Source organism: Saccostrea echinata, unplaced genomic scaffold, assembly GCF_033153115.1.
Source record: "Saccostrea echinata isolate AGI-Se365-2 ecotype Australia unplaced genomic scaffold, CSIRO_AGI_Sech_v1 ptg000065l, whole genome shotgun sequence".
Classification (NCBI taxonomy): domain Eukaryota; kingdom Metazoa; phylum Mollusca; class Bivalvia; order Ostreida; family Ostreidae; genus Saccostrea; species Saccostrea echinata.
Genome location: NW_026889814.1, coordinates 2661913 through 2688814, shown reverse-complemented (window position 1 = coordinate 2688814; position 26902 = coordinate 2661913). Strand labels below are relative to the sequence as shown.

The 26902-nt window shown below is 33.9% G+C and overlaps 2 protein-coding genes across 3 annotated transcripts; both read right to left on the bottom strand.

The window, feature by feature from the left end:
- Window positions 1–10484: 10484 nt before the first annotated feature.
- On the bottom strand, window positions 10485–21095 carry LOC133176096 (heavy metal-binding protein HIP-like). Of its 2 annotated transcripts, none has more exons than XM_061311265.1 (2): window positions 20974–21095; window positions 10485–11078 (listed from the first exon to the last, which is right to left on the bottom strand). In XM_061311265.1, the coding sequence occupies exons 1-2, from the start codon at window positions 21071–21073 to the stop codon at window positions 10660–10662; spliced, it is 519 nt and encodes a 172-aa protein (XP_061167249.1). In that variant the 5' UTR covers window positions 21074–21095; the 3' UTR covers window positions 10485–10659. The 2 variants fall into 2 exon arrangements, with proteins under 2 accessions (XP_061167249.1, XP_061167250.1); XM_061311266.1 differs by having other exon boundaries at window positions 20986–21092.
- Window positions 21096–22010: 915 nt separating this feature from the next.
- On the bottom strand, window positions 22011–25297 carry LOC133176077 (uncharacterized). The gene is made up of 2 exons (XM_061311247.1): window positions 23596–25297; window positions 22011–22051 (listed from the first exon to the last, which is right to left on the bottom strand). Exons 1-2 carry the CDS (start codon window positions 25262–25264, stop codon window positions 22038–22040), a joined length of 1683 nt encoding a protein of 560 aa, XP_061167231.1. The 5' UTR covers window positions 25265–25297; the 3' UTR covers window positions 22011–22037.
- Between the last annotated feature and the right edge of the window lie 1605 nt (window positions 25298–26902).

The following is a 26902-nucleotide window of genomic DNA, read 5'->3' as shown; positions in this document are numbered from 1 at the left end:
TCACTGGGATATATCGCATCGAGGTATGAATGTAAGTACTAAATATAAATAATAAATTGAAAATCGTCAATTTATCTGAATATCTAACTCAAGGCCAAAGCAAGAAGTTCCTTCTTATATATAGGTTTCTGAATACATTTTCTTTGAATATGAAAACAGATTAGCATATAAAGGATCACATTAAGTGCAGAAAAGAATTCCATCAACTGTTGGAAGACCGGTCTCAAAAACCTACAGATATCGACAATGAGGAACTCCAGCATCTATTTAAGGGTGTCATTGGCGAAAGAATTCCAGCATTTGGAAGAAAATACCAACATTTCGACATTGTAGATCAATTATTGCAGTGCTATTTTTCAATTTCAAATATATGGGTCAATGGCCTATTTTTTCATGCTAATGGCCTTTGAAAATTTCATGAAACAAGAGGCTCCAGGGCCTTGAAATCGCTCTTCTGATAACTGTACAAACTATCAATTCTATTTGAAGCCTCTAAGTATCCTGTATATTTTGATAAAGCCCTGAAAGTTTAAAGGTAGTTCATTAGGACCTAAATTTTACCCTCTGAGAACACAAGATGATTCTAAGTCAATTAGTACCTGAGATTAGGTCATGTGACCTACTTATCACTTGTCATTCTCAGAGGACTCAAGATGCATCAACTAACTAAGTTTGATGATTCTAAGCCAAATAGTACCTGAAATATTTATATAAAGCCATAAAATTTAAAAAGTAGGTCATGTTGACATACTTTTCAGTTGACGTACTCCGAGGACCTAAGGTGTATTAAATGACAAAGCTTGATGATTCTAAGCCAATTTATGCCTAAAATATTTAATTATAACCATAAAATTTCAAAAATAGGTCACAGTGACCTACTTTTCAGTTGACATACTTTGAGGACCCAAGATGCATCAACTGACAAAGTTTGATGATTCTAAGCCAATTAGTACCTTAAAAAAATCTTTAATCAGGTCACAGTGACCTTCTTTACAGTCGACATACTACAAGCATCCAAGATGCATCAACCAACAAAGTTAGATGACTCTAAGTAAATTAGAAAAAAAAAAGTTAAATATAGCCATAAAGTTCCAAAAGTAGGTCAGAGTGACCTACATTTAAGTTTACATACTTCGAGGACCCAAGATGCATTAACTGACAAAGTTTGTAGATTCTAAGCCATTTAGTATCTGATATCTTGAAATACAGCCATAAAATTTCAAAAGTAGGTCACGGTGACAAACTTTTCAGTCACCTTGCTTCGAGGACCCAAGATGCATCAACTGACAAAATTTGACGTTTCTAAGCCAATAAGTACCCGAAATATTTCACTATAGCCATATAAATTGAAAAGTAGGTCACGGTGACAAACTTTTCAGTGGATGTACTCCAAGGACCCAAGGTGCATCAACTGACAAATTTTGATGATTCTAAGTCAAATAGTACCCAAAAATATTTAAATACAGCCATAAAATCTCAACCTTTGCCCCAGGGCGATTCCCCGTGCAAATTTTAATCTACAACATATTCTCATCCTTTTGTGTTTAAATATAGCCATAGAATTCCAAAAGTAGGTCAGTTAACGTTTTTCGAAGACCCAAGATGCATCAACTTACAAAGTTTTATGATCATAGGCCTTAAAATGTGCAAAATATTCCTCTAAAACGCTTTCAAATCGAATGTCTGCAAAGTTCAAAAAGTGGGTCACGGTGATCTACTTTTTAATAAATATGTTTTATGGCCCCAAGATGCATCATCTTACAAGATTTAATGATTCTAAACCTCTCAGTATTCGAAATAAATGACCTTAAATGTTGATGATTCTAAGCCAAATAGTACCCAAAAATATTTAAATACAGCCATAAAATCTCCAAAGTAGGTCAGGGTGAACTACATTTCAGTTGTACTCCGAGGACCCAAGATGCATCAACTGACGAAGTTTGATGATTTAAAGCCAATTAGTACCTAAAATATTTAAATAAAGCCATTAATTTTGCAAAAGTAGGTCATGATGACCTACTTTTCAGTCGACTTACTCCGAAAACCAGAGATGCATCAACTGACAAGGTTTGATGATTCTAAGCCAATTAGTAATCAAAATATTTAATTATAGTCATATAAATTGAAAAGTAAGTCACGTTGACCTACTTTTCAGTCGATCTACTCCGAGAACCCAAGATGCATCAACTGACAAAATTTGACAATTCTAATTCAAATAGTACCAAAATATTTCTTGGTTGCCAAAAAAATTGAAAAGTAGGTCACGGTGACTTTTCAGTCGACCTACTCTGAGGACCCTAGATACATCAACTGACGAAGTTTGATGATTCTATTTATTGATTGATTGTATATTGTTTTACCTCCCATTCGAGAATTTTTCATTCATATAGAGACGTCGCCATATACCGATGAAGGACTTCAAATTTTGACCTTTACTCGGCACTCAGGGCCATTCAGCAGTGAGGGATCTTTATCGTGAAAACACCTGTCGTGGCACGGGGCCTCAGTTTTTAAGGTCTCATCCGAAGGACCCGCAACTTTCACTTCAAAGTGCCCAGCGCATGGTGAAGGAAGAGTTGCTACCCATTTTTAATCGACTTGGGTCAGTCGCGGCCGAGATTCGAACTCACAACCTCCCGATCACGGAGCGATTGATGATTCTAAGCCAAATAGTACCCAAAATATTTAAATATAGCCATAAAATTCCAAAAGTAGGTCACGGTGACCTACTTTTCAGTTAACGTTTTTCGAAGACCCAAGATGCATCAACTTACAAAGTTTTATGATCATAGGCCTTAAAATGTCCAAAATATGCCTCTAAAACGCTTTCAAATCGAATGCCTGCAAAGTTCAAAAAGTGGGTCAAGGTGACCTACTTTTTAATAAATATGTTTTATGGCCCCATGATGCATCATCTTACAAGATTCAATGATTTTAAACCTCTCAGTATTCGAATTAATGACCTTAAATGTTTTGAAAAAGATTAGCCATAAAATTTAAAAAGTACGTCAAGGTGACCTACTTTTTAGTTGACTTACTCCAAGGACCCAAGATGCATCAACTGACAAAGTTTGATGATCATATGCCTTAAATTGTTCAAAAAATTCCTCTAAATCATTTTGAAATGGAAAGGCAGCAAAATATAAAAAGTAGGTCATCTTGACCTTTTTTTTGAGTCAACATGATATGAGGTCCTTTGATGCATCAACTGGCAAGAAATGATGATCCTAGTTCTTACAGTAAGCAAAATATCAACATTTTAATAAAATGTAATTTTTGGTCAACTTTGAAGTGACCTTAAGACCACACCCTTTGCCCCAGGGCGATTCCTCGTGCAAATTTTAATCTACAACATATTCTCATCCTTTTGTGTAAGTTTGGTGATAATCTGCCCAGTGGTTCTTGGGAAGATTTTTTAGCAACCAGTACTTTTGGTTTTATTTACCTAATTATCTCCCCTTGTTTAAGGGTCACAACCCTAGTTTAAATAACAACGGGAGTCCTTGGGCCAAGGATATCGTATGACAAATGTGACAATAACTGGCCAAGGGGTTCTTGAGTTATGGCCCAAATTCTAAAAAGTTTATGCAGACCGCACAAATGGCCATAGCATTAGCTCTTTCAGGCTTTGGCTCAGAAAAGCTAAAAATCGGGAAAAACCCTCAAGATTTTGCACAATAAAAATAATTTATCCACTTTTTTATAAAAATGACAAAAAACTGAATGGTGATTATAATTAATTTAAAGCTTCAGTATACTTAAATAGCCTATAATCTGCTGGTATCAAAAAAAAAAAAAAAATCATAAGGTCAATGATCACATTTCTGAAATTACTAGTAAGCTCTCTGGAATGGCTTCTATAGTTCATATTTCAAGATTTTTGTTTCATTGCGAACCCTAAGATTATTTAAAATAATAGAGTTTTACCAAAGACAATGTTTGCAAAATAATATTGAAAAATTATAGAAAATCAAATATTATGACAATATTGTTAAAAAAATTTGTAAAAAAAAATATTAAAATGAATACAAATTTAGTCCGAACTTCCTCTTCATTAACATGAATGTATATTCTACAGTACCGACCGGACACAACCTAACACCAGAGCGAACCCAAGGCGCACCCCGGGTTCGCTTCTTGGGTTCGCTCGGGGTCCGCTGCGGGTCCGCTTTCAGAAATTTTGGGACCGCTCTGCGTTCGCTCGGGGTCAGCTCTGGGTCCGCTAGAGCGAACCCGGCGTTCGCTTTCCGGGTTCGCTTTACGCACTTATGCGTGAAGCGGACCCCACTTTAATCTTGCCGCCAGTAAGCCCCACCCCTTGTATATTCCGAATACAGTAGTGAAATCGATCATTGTTGTTTTTATGGCGATCGAAACATGTACATGTAAGTGACAATATGGAGAGTGTTGATAAATTTTCAAGAATTTCACCGTACATTCGACGTAGAATTAGTAGAATTATCACTTTTATTTCTCTTAACTTACAAGTATATCTCGAAAAAAAAAGAAGAAAAGGTGTTGAATTTATTTTCGATGTATCGGATGGAGTGAAATTGGTAAGAGTATCCTAATAAAAAATGCTTTTAAATTCAATTGTTTACATTATTCATGCGTGAATAGTTTTAAAATCAGTTGGAACTTCCAGTTGTAATTGCAATAGTTAAATCGTAATTTAAATGTTTGAAAGACAAACAACTGAATTATGATCTTTTCTATGAAATAGCTGAGACATACTGTACACGTAAAATGCTAAGTTTTCAAATTTTGCAGTTTACATTTAAGCTAGGTTGTCGTACATTACACGTAAATGTAGGTCGTGATAATCACTAAAAATTCTCATACAGTGTAACTTGAGTCATTTATAATTTAATTCCATGCTATAAAACATTGTTTTATAAGGCGAGTTTAACGGAAAACTTATATAAAAAAAAACAACAAAAAACAAAAAAAAAACTAATTACACATGTACTGGTTAACTGATAAGAATATATTAATTTTTTTAAGTTATTTTCAAATAAATGATCATTTGAATAGTTTGTTCCTTACTAGTTCATGACCCCCACCCCACTACATACATGTACATACATGCACTGTAGCGGCATGTTAACAAACAAAAGTCTAAATGTTTAAAAATAAATAAAAACAAGAAAGAAAACTAACAAAACAATTTAATAACTGTAAACTCGCATGATTAAGTAGATGAAATTAAGATAATAACGCCCAATGTTGTTTTTTTTTAAATTTCTATGAGCCCCACACCCCCACCCCTCTCCGTACTCGAATTGTTTTCTTTGGGCCGGTTGAAGCGATTTTAATTTCAAATAATATACAGTGCTCTCTCTCTCTCTCTCTCTCTCTCTCTCTCTCTCTCTCTCTCTCGTAAAGCTATTTTACTGATTTTCAGCATTCAGGTGGCAGCAATTTACATGAACATGTACTCTTCATGCAACGTACCAAAGAACTATGACGTTTCCAAATTCAAAAATCAAAATTAATAATAATAATAATAATTGGATTTCTCATTGATAACGTGCCCAGACGAGGTAACTTTAGGGGCATGAAGGGTTCATGAAGGGCTTGAATGTAGGGGGAGTATAAACTCAGGTATACCGTGACCACGGAGACAGTATACATCCAGCTAGCAAGTGTCAATTAAAAAAAAACACCGCAATTGCTCTTAGCATGCACCATCAATATCCCAGAAACAGGTAGATGATTACCGACAAGTGATGACCTTGGCTTCGCTTTGAAACTATACATGTAATTATTATAGTGTTAAAATTAAATAATTATGACAATTAAAAAAGTTCAAATACAGGTACCTATGTAATGAAAAAATATATGTACGTTTTCGTAGTGGGAGGTCAACATTACCGCTACATTGCGAAAAAATTTAAACTCATTGCTGCTACATTTCTTTGAAATTTCGGGTGATCATTACCGCTACATTTTATCAATAAGGCTATTGCCGATTACAAGTCATTACCGCTACATATCGAATCAGCGAGCAATGCCACTGAATATATTAAGTTCTATTCATTTTGATTCATTATAAGAGATATCCAAACAGCATTACGTCAAGCAAATGGCCTCCGATGCTCTACCAATTATGTAAAGTTTGTGTATTTTACCCATGAACAATGCTCGGTTTTAAAATTTTCTAAAATGTTTTATTAAATAAAATAGATTTCAAATTTAAAAAAAAGTTTTACTTTCACCTCCCCGTGGTGAGCGGGGGAAACAGGTTAAACGCAATATTTTTTGCGATTAAACGCAATAATCTTTGCGTTTAAACGCAATAATCCTTCCATATAAGGATTTGTTTTGCATTTAAACATAATGATACTGTAGTTTCAAAAACAAACATGAATTAATCAAAGCTTATAATTACATGTACATGTACTAGGACCCGACACTTCAACTTTAAGAAGATCCGATTTGTTCTGTGTCTTTTGGGAAACTTTCCATTTTTTGAAAATTGTAGTAAAACAATGGCATCCTTACAAACTAAATGTTTTAAATGTATTAGAACCCAACACTCTTAATGAAGTCTCTGATCAATTGCTTACACATATCACAACTTATAGAGAATGCTTCAGTGGTGTTAATAGACTTGTCAATTTGGTACATGTAGTACACCTCGATCAATCTGTTTTCATTTGATTTTGATCTCATATAAATCCATCCCATATGTTCTTGTGTTTACTGTATGCAACCATAGAAAGGGTTATGAATGTACATTTAAGTCTAAATATTTCATCATGTTGCAGGTAATTCCAGCATTTTCTCAGTCCTTTCCTAAAATCCATGTATACATGGGTTAAACTTGTGACCGCAACGTAGGGGACAATTTTTTTAAGAGCAACTGACCTAAACTTCATTAAGAATGTAGAGAATAATAAGCTTAAGACATGTCTCGTTCTTAGGTTGCCTGTTTTTTTACAACCCGACATTTTTCCCCTCTATAAATTCTTATTAGTGATTAATCCTTTCAGAGAGCGTTTGCTCGGAGAAATCTGATTCTATAAAGCTAGACAATACACAATTTCCTAATAAGTAAAATAAAGAAAGAAAGAAAAGATATAAGAATGCGTGCGCCCATTGTACTCTGCAAGGTAAAATACAAATGACTGCCTTTAAACACAAACTTTAAGATTATTGCCTTTGAACGCAAAGATTATTGCGTTTAAACGCAAAAGTATTGCGTTCAAACGCAAAAACTATTGCGTTTAATCACAAAAACTATTGCGTTTAATCACAAAAATTATTTCGTTTAATCGCAGAAATATTATTGCGTTTAAACGCAAGAACTCTTGCGTTTATTCGCAAAGTAATTGCGTTTAAACGCAAAGTGTTTTGCGTTTTAACGCAATATACATTGCAATTATGCGCAATCTTTTGTGTTTAAACGCATTGATTATTCTTTCTCTGAACTGGCCCCATCGGGCTTCGTAGATAAATTTACGCAATGTTTATTTATCTATTAATGGATTTTAAAAATATAAAGAAAATACATATGTAACAATACATGTAACTTGCTACCTGGATAATAAAAATATATAATGTATTGAAAGATTTTAAAAATAAAAAAATAATGAAAATAAATATGTAAATATTGCATGCTGTCTGGAGAATTAAAATATATGAATATAAAATCATGTTCAAAAATCATATTGATAATATTTTGAACACTGTACATTCACATGCTTTGCTTGTACAATGTTTAGATGACAAACTGACATATTGACTGGTCGACGCGCTGATGGTCAACGCATTTTATCACTTATCCTGATTGACAGACCTGTTCGGCATGTTGATTGGTCGACGCGCTAACTGATTAATCGCTAATCCTGATTGACAGCTCTGTTCACTTTCTGGGACCGCTACTGAATTTGGGGTTCGCTTTCAGCGTTCGCTCTGGGTCCGCTCTGGGTTCGCTTCGGGTTCGCTACCTATGCGCTTCGGGTTCGCTCGGGGTCAGCCCTAGCGGACCTCAAACGAACTCGAAGCGAACCCAAAGAGCGAAACCGAGATGCGCTCTGGGTTCGCTTTCTGTTAGGTTGTGTCTGGTCGGTACTGTATGTTTCATATTTTTGTCAATTATTAAACATTTACTCTTGATATTCATATTTATTTATGATATGGCATTTTGTTCACATTTGATTTTGCTATTGTACTTTAAAGTTGTCAACTGAAACTCTTAGTAAATGTCATCCAGGATAACACCTCCAGATTTCTTGTGTTTAAAATCACAATGATTTTTAACAAGGTAATTGTGTAAATGACCAATTACAAGGTATGATAATCTCCTAGTTCCATTTTTTCTAAGAAGTTGTCTATAATATCAATAAGCGTACTCTATAATTTATCGTAAGGAATATTTGCATAAAGTTTTGAAAACCATACCTTTTGATACATGTAGTTCTTACTTTGGAAAATTTTTCCGATTTTAAAATTTCTAAAAGTTCTTTTGAGTGTGAGAGAATCAACATTTGATTTGAACTACATCTTGTATATGTTGAACCACAGTACATCTGAAGTTTCTCCTTCATGACAGTTAATATTTTTGAAAGAAGTTTGTTAGAGCACCTGCTGGAATCTGTAATGTATCTTTATTTGTACGGAATTTTATCAAGTTTTGAAGTCCAGTATAGGTAGCGTAAATCGAATTACTTTTGTTGGCTGGAATGTTTAAAGTGTTCAAGATTGAAACATGATATTGAAGAATTTCATCCTTTGAAAGTGAACTGGGGTTGGGTGGGGAAGGGGGGGGGGGTTGTTAGGATAACATAGATTTCCAGAAGAAGTAAGAGTAAAACTAAGTTCTTCTGAAATACAGTTTTAATGAAGATCCTTACTTAAAAGAACAACATTGTTATAAACTTTGTCAGCTGGGACCAAAACATTTTGTGCATGTAATAATCTAACTCTTTTATCACTTTCAATGTAGTTATTAGTCCCCTACCGGTGAAACCGGAGGGGACTATAGGTTTCCTCTGAGTCTGTCCGTCCGTCTGTCCGTCTATCTGTCTCTCCGTCTAGCTGTCCCTCTGTCTGTCTGTCAGTCTGTCACACTTGGTTTTCCGCACTTTTTTTCTTAACGTTTGTAGATATTGAGCTGATTTTTGGTATGTGAGTGTATCTTGATGAGTTACAGATCAAGTTTGGATTTCGTTCCGCTTCAGTGATTTTTGACGGAATTACGACCTTTTCAATTTTTCAGTGTTTCCGCATTTTTTTTTCTAAACGCTTGCAAATTGAGCTGATATTTGGTACGTGGCTTTACCTTGATGAGTTATAGATCAAGTTTACATTTCGCTCCGCTTCATTGATTTTTGACAGAATTATGGCATTTTCAATTTTTAACGGGAAACAGATTACACTTGCCGGTAGGGGACTAGTATTGCTAATGCAATACTCTCAGAATGCTTGTTTTTCTTGTTATCAAAAAAAAGACGAATTTTATTTATAAGAAAAAACAGTTCTGACAATAAGCAAGTATTATCAAAGTAACATCCTCTACTGAAATAACTACTTCAATAGTGGTCAGGATTGCACTTCAAAAACAATACAACATTTTAACCACTATTGGAATAACAAGTACTTTATTACTTTTGAAATAACTATTTCAAAAGTGGCTGAGAGTTTAATTCAAAAACACCTTATTTTAATCACTATTGAAATAGAAATAACAAAGGAGCACTAGTATAGGCCTTGACACGATTCTGTTTGAGGATATTATTTTGGGTCACCAAAATAATATCAACATTGTTAAAGCTGTACAATGATAATTTTGTATTGTATATATCTGTTGGTTGAAAATTGGAGAGGGTAATGTAAATCATATACGGTACCAATTTTCATGCACCAGATGCGCATTTCGATGAATTATGTCTCTTCAGTGATGCTCGTGCCGAAACATTGGAAATCCAATGGAAATCCAAAATATACTTTGAAGAGCTGATAAAAGGTACCAAAGACGTGAGGCATATACGTCTAAGGATCAGTGCGATGCATGAGGGAGATAATCCTTGATTTTGAAATAAATTTCTCAATTTTACCACAGCAATTAAATATATATCCGCATTTTCAAGCAAGTACCGAGGTACGTAGCTACTGGGCTGTACAGACCCTCGGGAACTAACAGTCCACCAGCAGAGGCCTCCACCAATGGGTCATAATGTAAATCATATACGCGGTACCGATTGTGATACACCATGTGCGCATTTCGACAAATTATGTCTCCTCAGTGATGCCCAAAACGTTGGAAATCCAAAATATTTAAGTAAAAAAGACTTTGAAGAGCTGAGCCAAATAAGTCTAAGGATCAGAGCTATGTATAGGGTAATAATTAAAGTTGGGCAAACTTCTGTCTAATGCAATTGATTGTGTATACTGTATTATATATACTATAATAACAAGAAAGATAAATGCTTACTATCTTTCTTCTCAACTGATTTGTAATTTTAAAATATAACAGATGCCATTGCTTTCATAATTTTATTTAAACAAATACAGAAAATAGAGTAAAATGAAAGCTATACAAATACATTTTTGCTTAATGAACAAAAGGAATTGAAAATTTATAATCAAAGGAAATCAGAAAATTTACAGTTATCCGTAAGCTGTATTAGCTGTTGCGAGTTTCATTTTCCACGTCTAAGGTAGTCTCCAGCCCGAAAAACTCGGTACACTTCCTCGGGATTCAACGTTTCGATTACCACCAGTTATTCTAACGAAAACATGCTGTCCACGGCGGACATATACAACGGCTGTTGTTGATCCACTTTCTAATCCCTCGTCACTATCAACGATTAATTTCGCCTTGGCAGAACCGCCAACAATCAAGTCGGAAATAACCCACTCTTTGTGGTCGGTCATCAATGTCCAGCTGAATACATAGTACCCTGAGTTAGGACATACAAAGACACCGCTGGAAGGATTGTAACGACGTAATTTGTTGACAATAACTTGATTAAAAGGAACGCGTCCATGGTGATTTTTGAGGTTGTGCGTTAACCTAGCAAAGAAGTACGCATTGTTGGGAGGTGCGCATCTTTTGGATCTGATGTTTATGTCTGAAAAACATGAAAGTACGACTGTACAACAGACTTAAACAAGAATCCCAGGGGCCTGAGCAGTCCCCTTAGTAATAGATTACAACACTGCAAAGGATCCACAAAATGACAATTTCATAACTGTATAAAGCAATTCAAGTGATAGAGGAAGACATGTTGCAACTGCTCAAAAGTAGGAGATACAGGGTGATCAAGGATGAACAGCACAGTCTGGAAATCTACTACAACATCAAAAGGTGATCTAATTCTTTGTTTGTATATGGCAGTGCTAACTGCACTCCCATTTAACACTATCTTTAATCTAAAAAAAAAACACTTCGACATGAAAAAGGGTGTTCACAGAATAATGTAAACATACTTTTTCCCGCCGGCTCATGATTCCGCGGATCACAAATTTTGTTCAGCGGGTGGGAAATTACGCGGATTTCTTGGCTTTTTATCATATGTCTTACTTGCACTTAAAGTACACTTTAACAAATTGTGACCGCGTACATGGTGTAAATCAATGCCACGATTGAAAAAAATACGTCAATACTAAACTCTGAGCACCAACCCCCAACCCCCATTTTGGACCTCTTCCAGTCTTTAAATAAAACTTGCAGTACAAACATAAGTTATTTTAACTTATTTAATAATATTTTACCCGACCTATGGACCATTAAAAACTACTTGCATAAAACATTTCAAAATCGTGTTATATAATGCAATTCTTTTATTCAATTGACATATTTAGTCATAAGGTATCAATGGGTGAATATTCAAAAGGGAATATTTATTTCTCTAAAAAGAGTAAAATTTTCCCTACATGATCAGTTATAGAGCCCTGCCCTAGCACCAGACCAATTGGTCATCGATTTTACAAATAAAATTTAAAAAAAAACAACATCAACAAACAAGCATTCTTGCTGGTTACCTAAAAAAAGACAAAATGAAGGAGCAATTATAGATATTTCCTTGATCACGCATGTTTAAGATCGAAGTGTTCAAAGAGGATCTTAGACTGTGTAATTCAAGGAAAGCCACGTAGTTGAAGTTCAACTTATTCTAATATGTAAGCTATTTTTCCGAATTTGTGCCAGTCAATATTTGTTCGGAGTGTGCCCCAATCTCAAGCGTTAAAATAAATATATACTTAGATTTTAGTGGCGCAAAGTGTATCATTCTATAGACTTTATTCTGCATGGGGTAAAGTTTGAATGTTGTTTTTTATAATTATTATAGTCTGTTCTCCTCTGAGTTCCCAACTGTTATTTACCTACATAAATTACAAATTACTGAGATGGTGACAATTTCAAAGGACCCAGCTGAAATAAAAATTTTATCCGCGGGAACTTTCTGCTTGGATTAAAGGCCAGATAGGTCATAGGAGAAGAAATGTGCTCAAGGCAAGGATTTTGCACGTAGAACTGCTATGACCTTGACCTCTGACCAAGACACTTGGTTCAAGGTCAATGCTAAACCTTTGACCGCATATACGAGCTAGACAAGACCAAGGAGTAAGAAAATAAACCCGGACTAGAATTTTAGACGGACATTTGACCCTCATTTTCTTTTTTTTTTTTTTTTTTTTAAATTTATTAATCATTGTGCAAACCCATTTACAATTTCCAACTATCCCGGGTCAGGATAGTTAGTATAACATAAATAACAGAGTAACAAATATTTATTATAGCAATTCTACAAATGACACTATCTTATTTTCAAACATATGAGTTTTCGTTAACTTCATTAATAAGTCCATATTTTTTTTAATATTATTTTTTACATAAGAGAGTAACATATCATTTGTTTCAGTTTTGTTCTGACATCTACAAAACATTTTAAATTTATATATCTTATACGCTAGGAAAGACACAAAGGTATTCAAAAATTGTATTTTGGAATTCTTTTCAGAATAAAACCCTAATATGACATGTTTCCACTGTATATCAAAATTTAACACAGAACTCAAATTTTTCCATAGTATTTGAACATGTGCACAATCAAAAAGTAAATGTCTAATATCTTCAATTTCATCACACATATTACAAAAAGCAGATGTTCTGTATTTGCATTTAAAAAGAAAACTGTTACAACATAATGTATTGTTTAACAATTTGTAATTAAATTCACATATTCTTTTGTCATAAATGTCTTTTACTTTGTTTCTATATATAAATTTCCAACTCTCTTTAGCAACAGAAAATATTTTTTTAAACATTAATTGATGACTTGGAGCTTTAAATTTCTTAAAGAGTAGATTATCGTAGAAAAATTTACATTTTTTATCTTCAATACAATATGCACCATTGATAAAATTAAAATAACAATTTCCTATAGTCTGTATGTATGAACAACAAGTCATATCTAATCTTAAAGCTTTTTTATAGATTGCCGTTTTTATTATTTTATATTCACACAACCAATTCGATTTTTGTTTCAGATCAAAGGACAATTCTTGTAGAGTTTTAAATTGTCCACTTTTATTAAAAAGGTGTTTAACATGTGTTATCCCACTTTGGATCCAATTTTTAAAACATATTGTTTTGTTTGCATATTTAAACATATTATTATTCCATATTGGTTGCTGAGCAAAACTTACATTAGATAATTTTGTTTCATCGATATATCTTTTACAATCATTAAAACTACAGAATACTTCTTTATAAAAATTCGGGAGGTTTGAAATGATTTTAAAGTCTGAGGGTTTTGTCTCCGATAAAGTTAATATATAATTGATATCAACATTAAGACGATTCAAATAGCCTTCTACTATTTCGCTGAGTATACAATTCTTATCTATTAGGAATCTAGTCCATGCTGCCTTTAAGGCCTTAAATTTCAATTCAATATCTATCACACCTATTCCACCATCTTCCTGTTTTCCGATCACAGTATCTCTTTTAATTCTATCGCGTTTATTCCATATGAAGTCAAATATGCTGCTTTTAATTTGTCGAATATGTTCGGGATCGGGCATTGGTAATATTGAACCCATATAAATAAGTTGTGACGTAGCTAATGAATTAACGACACATGATTTCCCAAAAATAGTCAATTTTCTTTTTTTCCAAGATTCAAAGAGTTTTTCCATATTTTGAAAAGTTTTTAACCAATTCAATTCATAACATTGAATTTTATTATGGCCAATGTGAATACCTAAACATCGAACAGCATCATTAGTTACCTGTATGCCTCCTACATTGGTGTATTTATCTTTAAGACTACCTAGTAATAAACATTGTGTTTTGCTTAAATTAACTTTTGAGCCAGCGTGTTTACAAAATTCATTAACAGTCGTTACTGCAATATTTAAAGAAGATATATCTTTTAAAGCCAGTGTGACATCGTCTGCATGCTGAATATTTTTTATATCTCTTTTCGTGTTTGATAAATTAATACCTTGTATTTCATTGTTATTTTTAATTTTAAGGGCCAATATTTCTGCCACAAATAGATACAATAGAGCTGAAATAGGGCATCCTTGTCTAATACCTCTATTCATGCTACAAGTTTTAGAAATCCATCCATTGTTTTTAATTCTGAATATTGGTTTATTGTACAGAATTTTCATCCATTGGAGAAAATTATCACCGAAGTTAAATTTTTTCAGAACTTGGAAAAGAAAATTCCACTCGACTGAATCGAAAGCCTTTTCAAAATCTAAAAATAGTAATAATCCATCTCTTTCATTTTCCATACAATATTCATAAATGTCTAAAATTAATCTTGCATTTATACCTATGTAGCGACCTTTGATATATGCCGATTGTTCCTTACTAATTAATTTATCTATGACACTTTGTAATTTTTTTGCGAGAACAAAGGCTATAATCTTGTAATCGGTGTTTGTTAAACTTAATGGTCTGTAGTTTTTAAGACTATTCTTGTCACCCTTCTTAAATAAAAGGGTGATAAGTGCCAATCGCTGAGAATATGGTAATTCTTCTTTTTCAAATACAGTTAATAATACTTCGTAAAAGAGAGGTCCAATTATATTCCAAAAACATTTATAAAATTCCCCTGGTAATCCATCTAAACCTGGAGATTTGTTGCTTTTTAAATTATGAACCACATCTGAACATTCATCAAATGTTGGAAATGTGTCGCAAAACTTTCGCTCGCGATCATTGAGCTTTGGACATTCAATGTCTTGTAAATAAGACGAAATATTGTTATCATCAACAGATTTGCTTGTATATAAGTTTTCATAAAAAAGGCACATTTCTTGTAAAATTTCACTATTACTAGCAAATGTTTTATTATTCTTTTTTAATTCAGTTATCGTATTATTTGATTGATGTTTTTTTTCCAATCCTAGAAAGAAACTTGTATTTCTCTCTCCATCGCTTATCCATTGCGCTTTTGATCTTATTTGAGCTCCTTTAGCAATTTCGTCATACATTGCATCTAATTCTTTCTCTAGTTTTCGCTTTTCATTCATATTAATTTCTGAACTACGCAATGATTCAATATTATCGATTTTTTCCTCAAGCAGTTTTACTTTATATTTTATATTATGCTTAGATTGTTTTGCGTATTTAATAGAATAATCACGAACACTTATTTTAAAAGTTTCCCATTTCAAAATTGGATCTAGCGTTTCATCAATATTGTTATATATATCTATTATACCGTGTTTGTAATCATCCTTTTCAAGGTGAGATACATTTAATTTCCAGTAACCTGCACCTCTTTCTAGTTTACTAAGATTTAAAGTACATTTAAGATATCTGTGGTCACTTAACCGTGTGCTATTATTGTGAGTACCTGGAATTCGTCGTACAATAATATTTTTTACACGTTCTATAAAGTCTTTATTTACAAAAATATAATCTATCCTACTCTTTGGACAACTTTCTGCATCACACCATGTATAACCATTGTTAGCAGGATTTTTATTACGCCATACGTCGATTAAGTCGAGCTTATTTACTATTTTATTCAATTTCTTATTTGATTTGTCATTTTCTTTATTAAAATTACAATTGAAATCACCTCCTATTATGATCGTACTATCTTGCGCAGAAAAAGAAGAAATAAATTTGTTGAGAGTGTTTAAGAAGGCTAACCTATCTGACTCTTTATTGGGTGCATATACGTTAATGATTGTAAATAAATTATCGTCTATTTTTACATTAATAAGTATTTTCCTTCCATCATTAGACTTATGTACATTTAAAATATCTACATTACAATCTCTGTTGAAAAGAATGGAAACTCCTCTACTAAAAGGAGAGTCTGAAAAAGCATGTACTATTTTCCCGTTCCATTTTCTATCATAATTTTCCACACGTTTTTCAACAAAATGAGTTTCTTGTAAAAGTATTATATCTATTTTACTCTCTTCTAACCATGTAAAAATTTTGGCTCTTTTTTCCGGCGAATTAAGACCTCTTACATTCACCGACAGTAAACTTAAATTTTTCATTTTTCTGGTGGATATAACTGTATAATAATGTCATATAAGAAAAAAGGGAAATACGCTAATATAAGTGTAATTAGTTTACAAGTAAAAAAAAAAAGTTATACCAATTCATGATAGCATTTTTAAAGTATGCCATTTTTGTCTATAAATAAATATAACACTAAGCACATACCATAGTTCATGAAATGCTGCGTCAGTCTGACCGGAGAAAATACAGTTACTTCTCATCCTCGGAACTCTCCGTGTCAGGATTACAGCCAGATGCATCGCTGTCAGACATTTCTCTAAGTTGATGTAGCATTTGCACTATTGTGCGTTGGTTTGAATGTTCTTTTTGTTTTTGTTTTCTTTCATTTTTTGTAGGATCACTTAGCTTTCTTTTTCTAACTTTTTTTGCAATTTTTTTCATAAGGACACCAAGAGTGTTTTTTCCCGGCCAGTGTTCAGGTTTGGTGTTGCACGTACCATCACGGTCAAGTCCAGATCCCCACTCATTGTTGTACGTTGTTTCTACAAAAACTGTTGATTGCTTGGAGGTACACAATTTATCTCTGAAAACAGGTACCTGGACACATTTGTTTTCCAAGATCTCCTCCATGACACACACCTTGGTAGACTCCCACTGCTCGTTGGATTTAATTTTTTTGCCTAGGCGTAGAGCGGAAAGGGCATCATCGGCATCCTTGATGATATTGGCAGACTCTAGGTCACCACATCTTATTGCTTTAATGTACTGAAAGGCATGCTCAGCCGACTTGTGTTTGACACCAAATATATCCAAATTGCATGGGTAAAAATTGGATAGAACATCCTCTGCACCACAGAAAGGGGTCAAATGCTTTTGTGGCTGGTAATGCGGGCATGCTTCATTCCCGGGGGAATGGCCAGGTTGTTTGCATACCTTACAGCAGGTATCGAATGTACAATTAGAGCGAGTGTGGTCAGTTTTCCAGCAATTTGTACATAGAAGGTTTATGTCTTTTTTGGGTTGACCGTAGTGAAAAAGTTTACACTGAATACCACCACAGTAATTAATTCTGGGTAGATATTTTCCGTCTGGAAGAGGCTCAATATACATGAACCTGGTCCCATTTAGGATACTTGACCCTCATTTTCAATCTAGTTTAGTTCAAGGTCTACGCACACTTTTAACCATACGCACTTCGTGGCAGAAATTAAAAAAACAGATTGTTCAAGGGAGAGAAAAAAAAATAGATCTGTTTGACCTTGACCACTAACTTCGTTAACCAATCAGAAAACGGAACTCTTCAATTTTAAAATACGTTTATCAGTTTCCTATTTATACTAAACAAAATATCTTGACGTCCGTTAAAACGTAAAATTTTGTTTTAAAACGATTAAGGTCAAGTCGTACAGGTCACTGGTATGAAATACCAGTTCGAAATTATATTGGAGTACCTTTCTCAAACTGCGAAATGCACCGGTGAGTGGATTAATTAGCAATCGTTGTGTTAACTAAGGAGAAGTTTTTGGCATTGTTGAACAAACGAGTAATATACGTAACGTGAACTTTGATCCGTTGTTTGCCATCGCGACGCTGTGCAGCAGCCAATCAAATAACCCGCGCGTATTAATTACATACATGTATATGTACGACGATTTTTCAGCGAGTTTGCCCACGGGTGATGAGTAAAGAAGAGATCGCCCGTGGGTATCCGACAATGGAATTTTTGGACAAACCTGTAAATTGGGTTTAATAAATATAAACCCTTAAGACACTGATGTTTATCTAACGCTATAACTAAGGCCATCTTGAAACAAGAGGCCCAAGGGCCTTAACGGTCACCTGAGTATAATACAATACTATAAAGGATTTACAGAAGTATAAAACAAAATTAACTGATAATTGAATACATTTTGCCCAAGAATTTCAAAAACCTGGTAAAATTACCCTTTCTTATTGTAACAAGTGAGACCCGAGTGATCTCCTTGGGATCATACTTGGTTTGCCCAAGTCTTACATGTATGATAATGAATGCGAAATTTACACATACAATGCACACTTGCCTAGTGTGTAAGGTATTCAATATGTACAGATACTGTTTTTGTCACTTGCCTAGTGCTACAATTAAGTACACAGAGAAATCTCGAATGCCTGTATATTTACTTGAGGTGATGCCTCTTGGCTACACAAACAACTTAGCTGCTTGCCACTTGGTAACACTTGGTACCAACACTTGCGTCTTGGCTATACAATAAACTTAGTAATACTTGCTACCAACACTCGCAACTTCAAGCAGACTCTAGCAATCTAAACTCTAATCTCCATGAATTTAACTGACCACATTTCTTTTTATCATTAAACAGGACAACCCAGTGTACACATACTAAGTACAATGAAATATATGGAGATAACGAACAGTTTTCAAGCTCAAAAGTCCATTAACATTACAAAATAGGTGCAGAGCAAACACGGACCTCCAAAACATCAGAGGTGGAATCAGGTGCCATGGAGGAGTGAGCATCCACTGCCGACCGGTCAAACCCGCCGTGTGTTCCTTGTCATGATCGGGAAATAACGGAAAAATCTGTCGACAATTCAGTTTGTAAATAATGGCCTAACAATTCGTATGAAAAACGTCAGTCAGCATTTGACTCAATGATAAATTGTATTTGTACAACTGTACAACTGGCCCTTTGCTACATAAATAATCTTTATGTCTATCTTTTATATTGCTTGCCAAGCAAGAATTTGACTTTGAGCATGCTTTGCTCATTTAAACTAAACATTTATTTTTATTCAATATATATAAAATTCTTTCTTGTGTTCTCATTCAATCAAATAATCTGTTAATTAAATTAAACAGAAGAATTTCTTGATTAAACACAATTTAGTAAAGGGAAGTAACTCTCATTTGCTTCACTTATTACATATTTTGTACTCTGCCTCCTAGATACCCAGGAGCAGAGAAAAGGCACATTTACTTATATTTACATTTAAACATTTACATTTATATAATTCCATTTAGTCTGTTTGATTAATGGAGAAGATTTTCAAAATATTAAATGCATTATTGCTGTTTACTCAATAGAGTCCTGTCCAAATACCAGAACCACTGAGTGAGGGGCCATGAAATTCCCAATGTTGGAAGAGGCAACTTTTCTCATCATAACTATGCTTTAATTTGTTTGCTTAATACCCGGGAGCAAAAGAACATTATTTTATTTTTAGTATATATTAAATACCCCCCTCCACAGAACTCCTGACCCACGGGCCACATCATTCACAATTTTGGAAGAGGCACCCTTCCTCATCATGATTATGCATTTAGTTTGTTTCCTTAATACCCTTGAGCAGAGGAAAAGATTTTCAAAGAACTAATGCATTTCACTATATAATAATTAGAGTCCCGCCCTAACTCCAGAACCCCTGACCCAGGGGCAATGATATTCACAATTTTGGAAGAGGCGTCTGTCCCCATCATAACTATGCATTAATTTGTTTCATTAATACCCAGAAGCAGAGTAGAAGATTTTTAAAGAATTAATGCATTTTCACTATATAATCATTAGAGCCCCACCCTAACCCCAGAACCCCTGATACAGGGGCCATGAAATTCACAATTTTGAAAGAGGCACTCTTCCTGACCATAACTATGTACTTAGTTCAGCAGCTTAATACCCAGGAGCAGAGAAGAAGATTTTCAAAGAATTAATGCATTTTCACTATATAATCATTAGAGCCCCACCCTAACTCCAGAACCCCTGACCCAGGATGAATTTCCATGAATTTCACAATTTTGGTAGAGGACTCAATGCTTATTACAATCATGCCAGTAGTTTGACTGCTTGATGTCCAGAAGTAAAGAAGATTTTTAAAGATTGCACTAATTTTCATATTTTTAGCCCAAGTCCCTCAGGCCCCAGGGGGGTAGAGGCCATGAATTTCACAATATTTGTTTCCCTTCACCCATAGATGCTATATGCCAAAATTGGTTGAAATTGGTTCAGTGGTTCCAGAGCAGAAGCTGAAAATATACAAATGTTAACACACGACGCACAACACACGACGAACGTTGGACGATGACGGACGAAAAAAGATACATGTACATGTAGCAATAGGTCACCTGAGTAAACTCAGGTGACCAAAAAATATTTTGTTTGCCCTCTCCCAACCAAATGGCTAAAAATGGCCCGACTCAAAAATTTTTTAACCTCAAGGAAACGATTTTTTTTCTATGAGTTTTCTCATCCCGTCAATAAGTATGTTGAAATTTTCTGGGAAAAAAATTTTCGCACCTACCTATCACCCAATATTTTTACCCTGAGTTGGGAGAGGGGAAAAAACATTTTTTTAAAGATGGCCTGACATCATGCGCCGTTGCTTTAATTTTCTGTTTCTACAGAAAGTTTCATGCGATAACCTAATTTGCAGATTCAACGATACCCGATATAAGGGATTTTACGCGATTTCAAGGATAATACCCGATTTCGAATATTCTCTACAACCTATCAATATTTACATACCAGAAATATTACCTGTAAAGTTGTCATTGCTCTCCAGACATGCGCAGAAGTTGACCAGAAAGGAAACAACAACGAGGTGTGCTAGCAGCATTGTTTCCATCAAAACTCAGTAGTACGCAGGAAGAATGCAGTATTCATCCTTATTTATCATGTTTATAGAAAAAAAAATTCAATAGGGGATGTGCGCATGTTTAAGGTATCAATTAAGTGTAGGATAATATTTCATCATGATGTAATGCTTTTTTAAGAAATAAATTCCAACATGTGGTTATTTCTTTTGTATTCATTGATTCTATAGACAATGATGTGCAACATCAAGTGAATATTCAATATTAAAACATTTATGACTAAACAGTTAGTCGACAGAGATGATATTTTATGAATATTTTGGATAAATGTATCTATAATTTGTATGATATTTAACAACATGTTTCAAAATTCAATAAATGCAATTTGACATAGGATGTATAATATTTCAAATTGATAAAATAAATTACGTTGTGTATGCATCAGCGTGGTAGTTTTCTGATAATCATTAAAAGTGTCAAAAAATTAATATTAACAATTTGTATATATTTTACATGTTTATGCTTCAAAAGTGTTGACAAATCAAATGTATTGCAAAGTATTTTAAAAAGAAAATGCTGATTACTGAAGAACACATCAATCACATAACCATATTTACATACATTCATCTAACGTAAACAAAATACACGTACCAGCATTTTAAAGAAATATAAACACAAGTATTATATAGTACAATGTATGTATTTAAAGTCTATTCACAATGTGCAGTGATTATTAACAAAAATTTGTTTGCCCTCACCCCCGAAAAAATTTCAAGCTTTAAGCAAACAAATATTCATAAAGCCTACTTAAGAAACATCAGCAACATAAATATCACACTTTTTCTGAACATTTTGCGACCAGAAAATGTACATGTAGTTTTACCTCAAAGAAAGCATATACTTTACAGTTAATAGTTTTTTTTGTAATGAAAAGAAAAATGAAATAATTATAACCTTTTTCCTACTCACCTTTAAAATAATTGCCTGACACTTTTATCAATTGTCATCATCTAAAAAAAATCATTCTTGCAAAATAATTAATACAAAAAACAATTAATACATAATGAGCTAAAGGATTGAAGGGTCCTTTCAAATTGGCAGAGGCTGTCTCAATATATGTCCAAATATTTTTCATTAAAAAGAAAAAAATAGGCAATGCTTTGCTATAAAATACATAAAATAAATAATTTGGGAAAAGTACTATGGCTTCAACATGTTCATATATATAAAATAACGTTCAAATTCTGAATTGAATGTTTCATGCAGTATTATTATGCACCGGTATGGAAGATTCGGGGGTTTATAGTTTTGCCCTTTCCTTGGCCTTTTAACCTTGGTCATAACTTTTGAACGGTTTGTGTGAGGGCTTTCATACTTCATACTTGTAATCCTTGTGACAAGACCTTCCTTTGGATACCAACAACTTTGACCATTTTGACCTTGACCTTTGGAGTTTGACCTACTTTTGAAAAACTTGAACAGGTTTGGCCATATCTTTTGAATGGTTGGTGCTAGGGCTTTCATATTTCACAGGTATATTCCTCGGGATAAGACCTTACTTTGGGTACCAACATATTTGATTTGCATTTGAGAAAGTTTAACCTTCGCTTTAAGTTGCCATACGGGGGTATCAGTGTTTCACAAACACATCTTGTTTTATCAATAAAAAAGTACTAAAAATGTGAGTACCAAACAATGCCTTTCTACTGGTAATTCTACAGCAAAAAGTAGACAAAATTTACTAGCACTTTGTGCAGGAATTGAATCCAGGTGGTAAAAATATCTCTTATATATTTAACAATTTATTTTTCTTATATATCATAAATAACTTTTTAATTTCATTGCAGTTACTGACCTGTAGACATCTGACCTTAAGACAAGAGTTTGCTTGAAGCCAAAGCCTGAGTAAAACAATTTTGGCTGATGATCCAACGAATCATAATATATTTTAACCTGATACTCAGTTATTTTACACTTTATATATTGAAAATTGGGCTGCCAGCTTTATATGAATGGACGACTTACGTGCATTAATAGTTCTGGAAACTAACAACTTATGCATAAATTAGATCTTAAAATTAACAACTTCTAATGATGTGATGTAAGTGGTCTTATTATTTTCAGATCTGCACAGTAGCCCATCCAATTTCAAAATTGTCGAACCTCTCTTCATAATCATGATAATATCTGATTTATTGGACATTTATCAAAATATTTGGACTGCAACTGTTTCATCAGATTGTATTTTTTCTGTAGCATTCATATAATGAGATATTAGTAAGGGTATAACAATCTATGTAGTATCCTAGCTCAAAGTGCTTGAACATTTTTTCTTATAGTATGATTCAGAAGACACAGTCATCATGAATATTCAATCATATAGATAGCCAACTCATCAAAATGAAAAAAAAAATGTTTTACAGTATGGGGGCAATTTTACAGAATACAGTTGTGTAACTACATATACTTAAACACTATAAATAGTAGCATTTTCTGTGCATAATCTAAATAGATAATTAATTAATTAATTAGTGGATAAGTAATTAATACATACCTGTCAAAATGTATTGCCTTTGTATGTATCTATATACAGACACTATGTCAGTGCAATCTGATGACCCACGACCAACATAGAGAAGATGAGTTTTGTAGTCATAGCAGAGGCCATACAGCTTATTTATACTCTCTTGTTTGGTCAACAGAAGTGACAGGAAGTGGCCGTCCTTATCAATGATATGTATTGTGTCATTGAAGGTATCACACACCAGGATGTGTGAAAGCCCGTCTGTACAGATTCCTGCTGGTTGTAGTCCCGATCCTGGTCGTACTAGTCCTGAACCTAATGGAGGCCCTGTGTAAGAGAACCGATGATTGCCTCCAGAGTCTGTCACCACTACTGCTCTAAGAATATAGTCTGACACAATAATATCTCCATTGCAGTTCTGTGTGAGGTACTTCGGATCACCAAACAAAGGCTGACCTTTGTTGTTGAATTGAACAGTCTGGATTTCTTGTCCAGTGCTATCATACCGAGTTACTTTGCCTATTATATCTGTATAGTATCTACTCATCCCAACAAGCAGATCTCCAGAAAAAGAAGAGAAGTAGAGACTGCGGGGTCTCCATGAATCAATTATCTTTATTAACTTGACCTTTGTTCTGCTGTCTGTTAGAATTTTGACGATATTTGTTTTGCTGTCAATATAGATAAGTTCTCCAGCATTTGATACTGTGTGCACACCCCCAGATTCATCTTTGTCTGTTACACATTGAAGAGTTTCACCTGATGTGTCTGTCAAGATGAGGTTGGTCCAATCACTGACCCAGAATTTATTCGGTGTCACAAGAGAAATATGACGACCATAACTTATATCTGTGACTTTGACTGATTTCTGCAAGTCAGCCTTAGTCATCATTCTCAGCAGCTGTTCATTTCCTACTTGTGTTCTAACTGTGTTGCATTGGATTTCTTTTAGTAACAGAAGCACACCATCTTTGTTTAATTCCTCATTCATTGAGAGAAGAGGCATTTGCTTTAGCTTTACAGTTTCCTTGATCTCGTTGATGAAAGTTTCCTTGTAGAATAAAAGAAAGGTTACTGGTTTGTTAGACAACTGATCAGACTTGTGTTCATAGTGCTCAACATTGGCAAGGAGTCTATTTAGTTTTCTCTTCTGATGTTGCAATCTATGAATCAAAATGAGATTACATTTTGTTTTAGCATTAAACAACACGACATTAACGAGATCCTTTAGTCTTGTAGCTTTTAAGAACATTACTGATTGAATGTCTGAGATTTTTGCATTCCATATCTTCCTCTGTTTTCGAATTCCTGATAAGAGAATATGGTTCTTAGAGAGAATCTCGCTTCTGATTCTGTGAATGGTTTCTTTGTGTTCTTGTCGGGTTATTCTATATGCAGTTTTAAGATCCAGTTTATCATGATTTTTATGTTCTGTACAAAGATTACAGACAGAAAGTTTACAAGACTGACAATATATATCATATATCATATCTGGATGTCTTCCACAAGTCTCTGCTTTGTGGATGAATTCAAATTTCTCACTGTATATCACATCATGGTATACTGTGTCTAAATCAATAACGTGTCCCTCTTTACATTGTGGACATAGATTACTTTTACATGTCTTGCAGTAGAATTCTGTGTCCCCAGCACAATTGGAACATGTTTGTACCATAGACTGTGTGCTGAAATCTTCCATGGCAATGGTGTTGCAAGTCTATGTCTTTTGGCAAACACACTGTTTAAAATATAAACCAAATTTTTATATTGCACATGAACAAGTAATATTGTATTGAAATAAATTAATAGTCTATAAATGACAGATTGAAAGAAACCATGAATAGAACATTATAGATTTTGGTGACTGTTAGATGATGGATCTACTTGTAATTTCAAAAATTATTTCCCTACAATACTGAGCAATTTTAATCCTTACTTCTCCTCCATGCTGTTCCCCCCAAAAAACTTTGAATTGATCAATAATGTGTTCTCCTAGGGGATAACTGGCCAACAAGGGAAGCTTACTCTTCTAAGGCACCTGATCCCACCAAGGGTGTTTCAAGGGGGCCAGTGTTTTTGCCCTGTTCACAGTTCACATACTTTACAGATTTACAAGCTTTAGATTGATCACTGTTTTTTAAGACACCTTTTTCATCTTGAATATTATTCCACTTGTAAAATATGAACTGCATCATCTGAATAAACTTCAATTTCATTCATGATGCTTTAAGTACAATATTCTTAAATAGATAGACTACCTGAAAAAGTTGACAATACAGAAAATCAAATTATAATGTAAAAGGAGTTAATTAAAGTTAAAATCTTGGATCTCTCATTTACTTCTGCTTTGAAATGCACTCAATTTTTGTGAAATTAGCCTTGTTTTTTGAGATGAAATTAAACAACTCAAAAGTAAAAAAAAAAAAAAAAAAAAAAAAGAACAGTCACACAGGTAGCTTATTAACTAAGTAGGAGGTCATTTCATTTTTTTGTGTGTGATTGGAGCATTATTTGAACATCCTATGTCAATCATACATGAGCCAAACACAATGAACAGGTTTATCTGTCCGAATTTTCTCAACCAGAGTCTGCTACAGTACTGCAGATAGAGGGAGTGTATGATAATTAATGTTAAATTTCTCTTTTCTCTTTTCAGATGCAAAATTTTTTATAGTTAATAAAAGATTTCCAAAATTATGTCTTATATTTAAATGCAAGTGGGTGTCATAACATTGAAAATCAAGGTACAATGTATCTCCCCCAATATCCACCCATGACAAGGAAAGGAACGAATTCCACTATACGTGTAGTACCTCCCATTTATCCGTGTACATGTAAATGGCTTCTTATCATCCTTTGCTTCTAAGAAGTCAATTAAATAAATTCTGCATGATTTGCTATCCTACTAGGTCTGGTACAATCACTAGATTTAGCTACTTACATGTAGCTTGAATTACCTACATAGCTTTATTTACCTACCTGAAGTAGCTTTATTTAGCTACTAAATCAAACTTATTTCTTGAATTTGCATTTATCCCAGAAAGTACAGAAAATTGCACTTTGATGCAGTGATAATTTTCAACTTTGAACTCATCTGAAACAATTCATGAAAAAATCACTCTTGGAGATGTGTCTTTTTCTGCGCAATTGCAATCAAAGTTCTAAAAGTTTTGGGGTTAGATACAACAGTTAATTTGTGACCTAACAGTTACTTCTTGAGTGAAATAACAAAGAAAACCAGTTTTGGTTAACATGAGCACAATGTGAAGTAATCATACTTATCCATTCCTCAAGGTGGTGGACAGTTACTCAAACAATGAAAATACATCTTTTCCTT

Coding starts and splice junctions, on each gene's coding strand:
- LOC133176096 (XM_061311265.1), bottom strand. CDS start 21,073: ATGGAAACAATGCTGCTAGCACACCTCGTTGTTGTTTCCTTTCTGGTC. Junction 11,079..20,973: donor CTTTACAGGTAATATTTCTG/GTATGTAAATAT, acceptor CATGTTTTTCAG/ACATAAACATCAGATCCAAA.
- LOC133176077 (XM_061311247.1), bottom strand. CDS start 25,264: ATGGAAGATTTCAGCACACAGTCTATGGTACAAACATGTTCCAATTGT.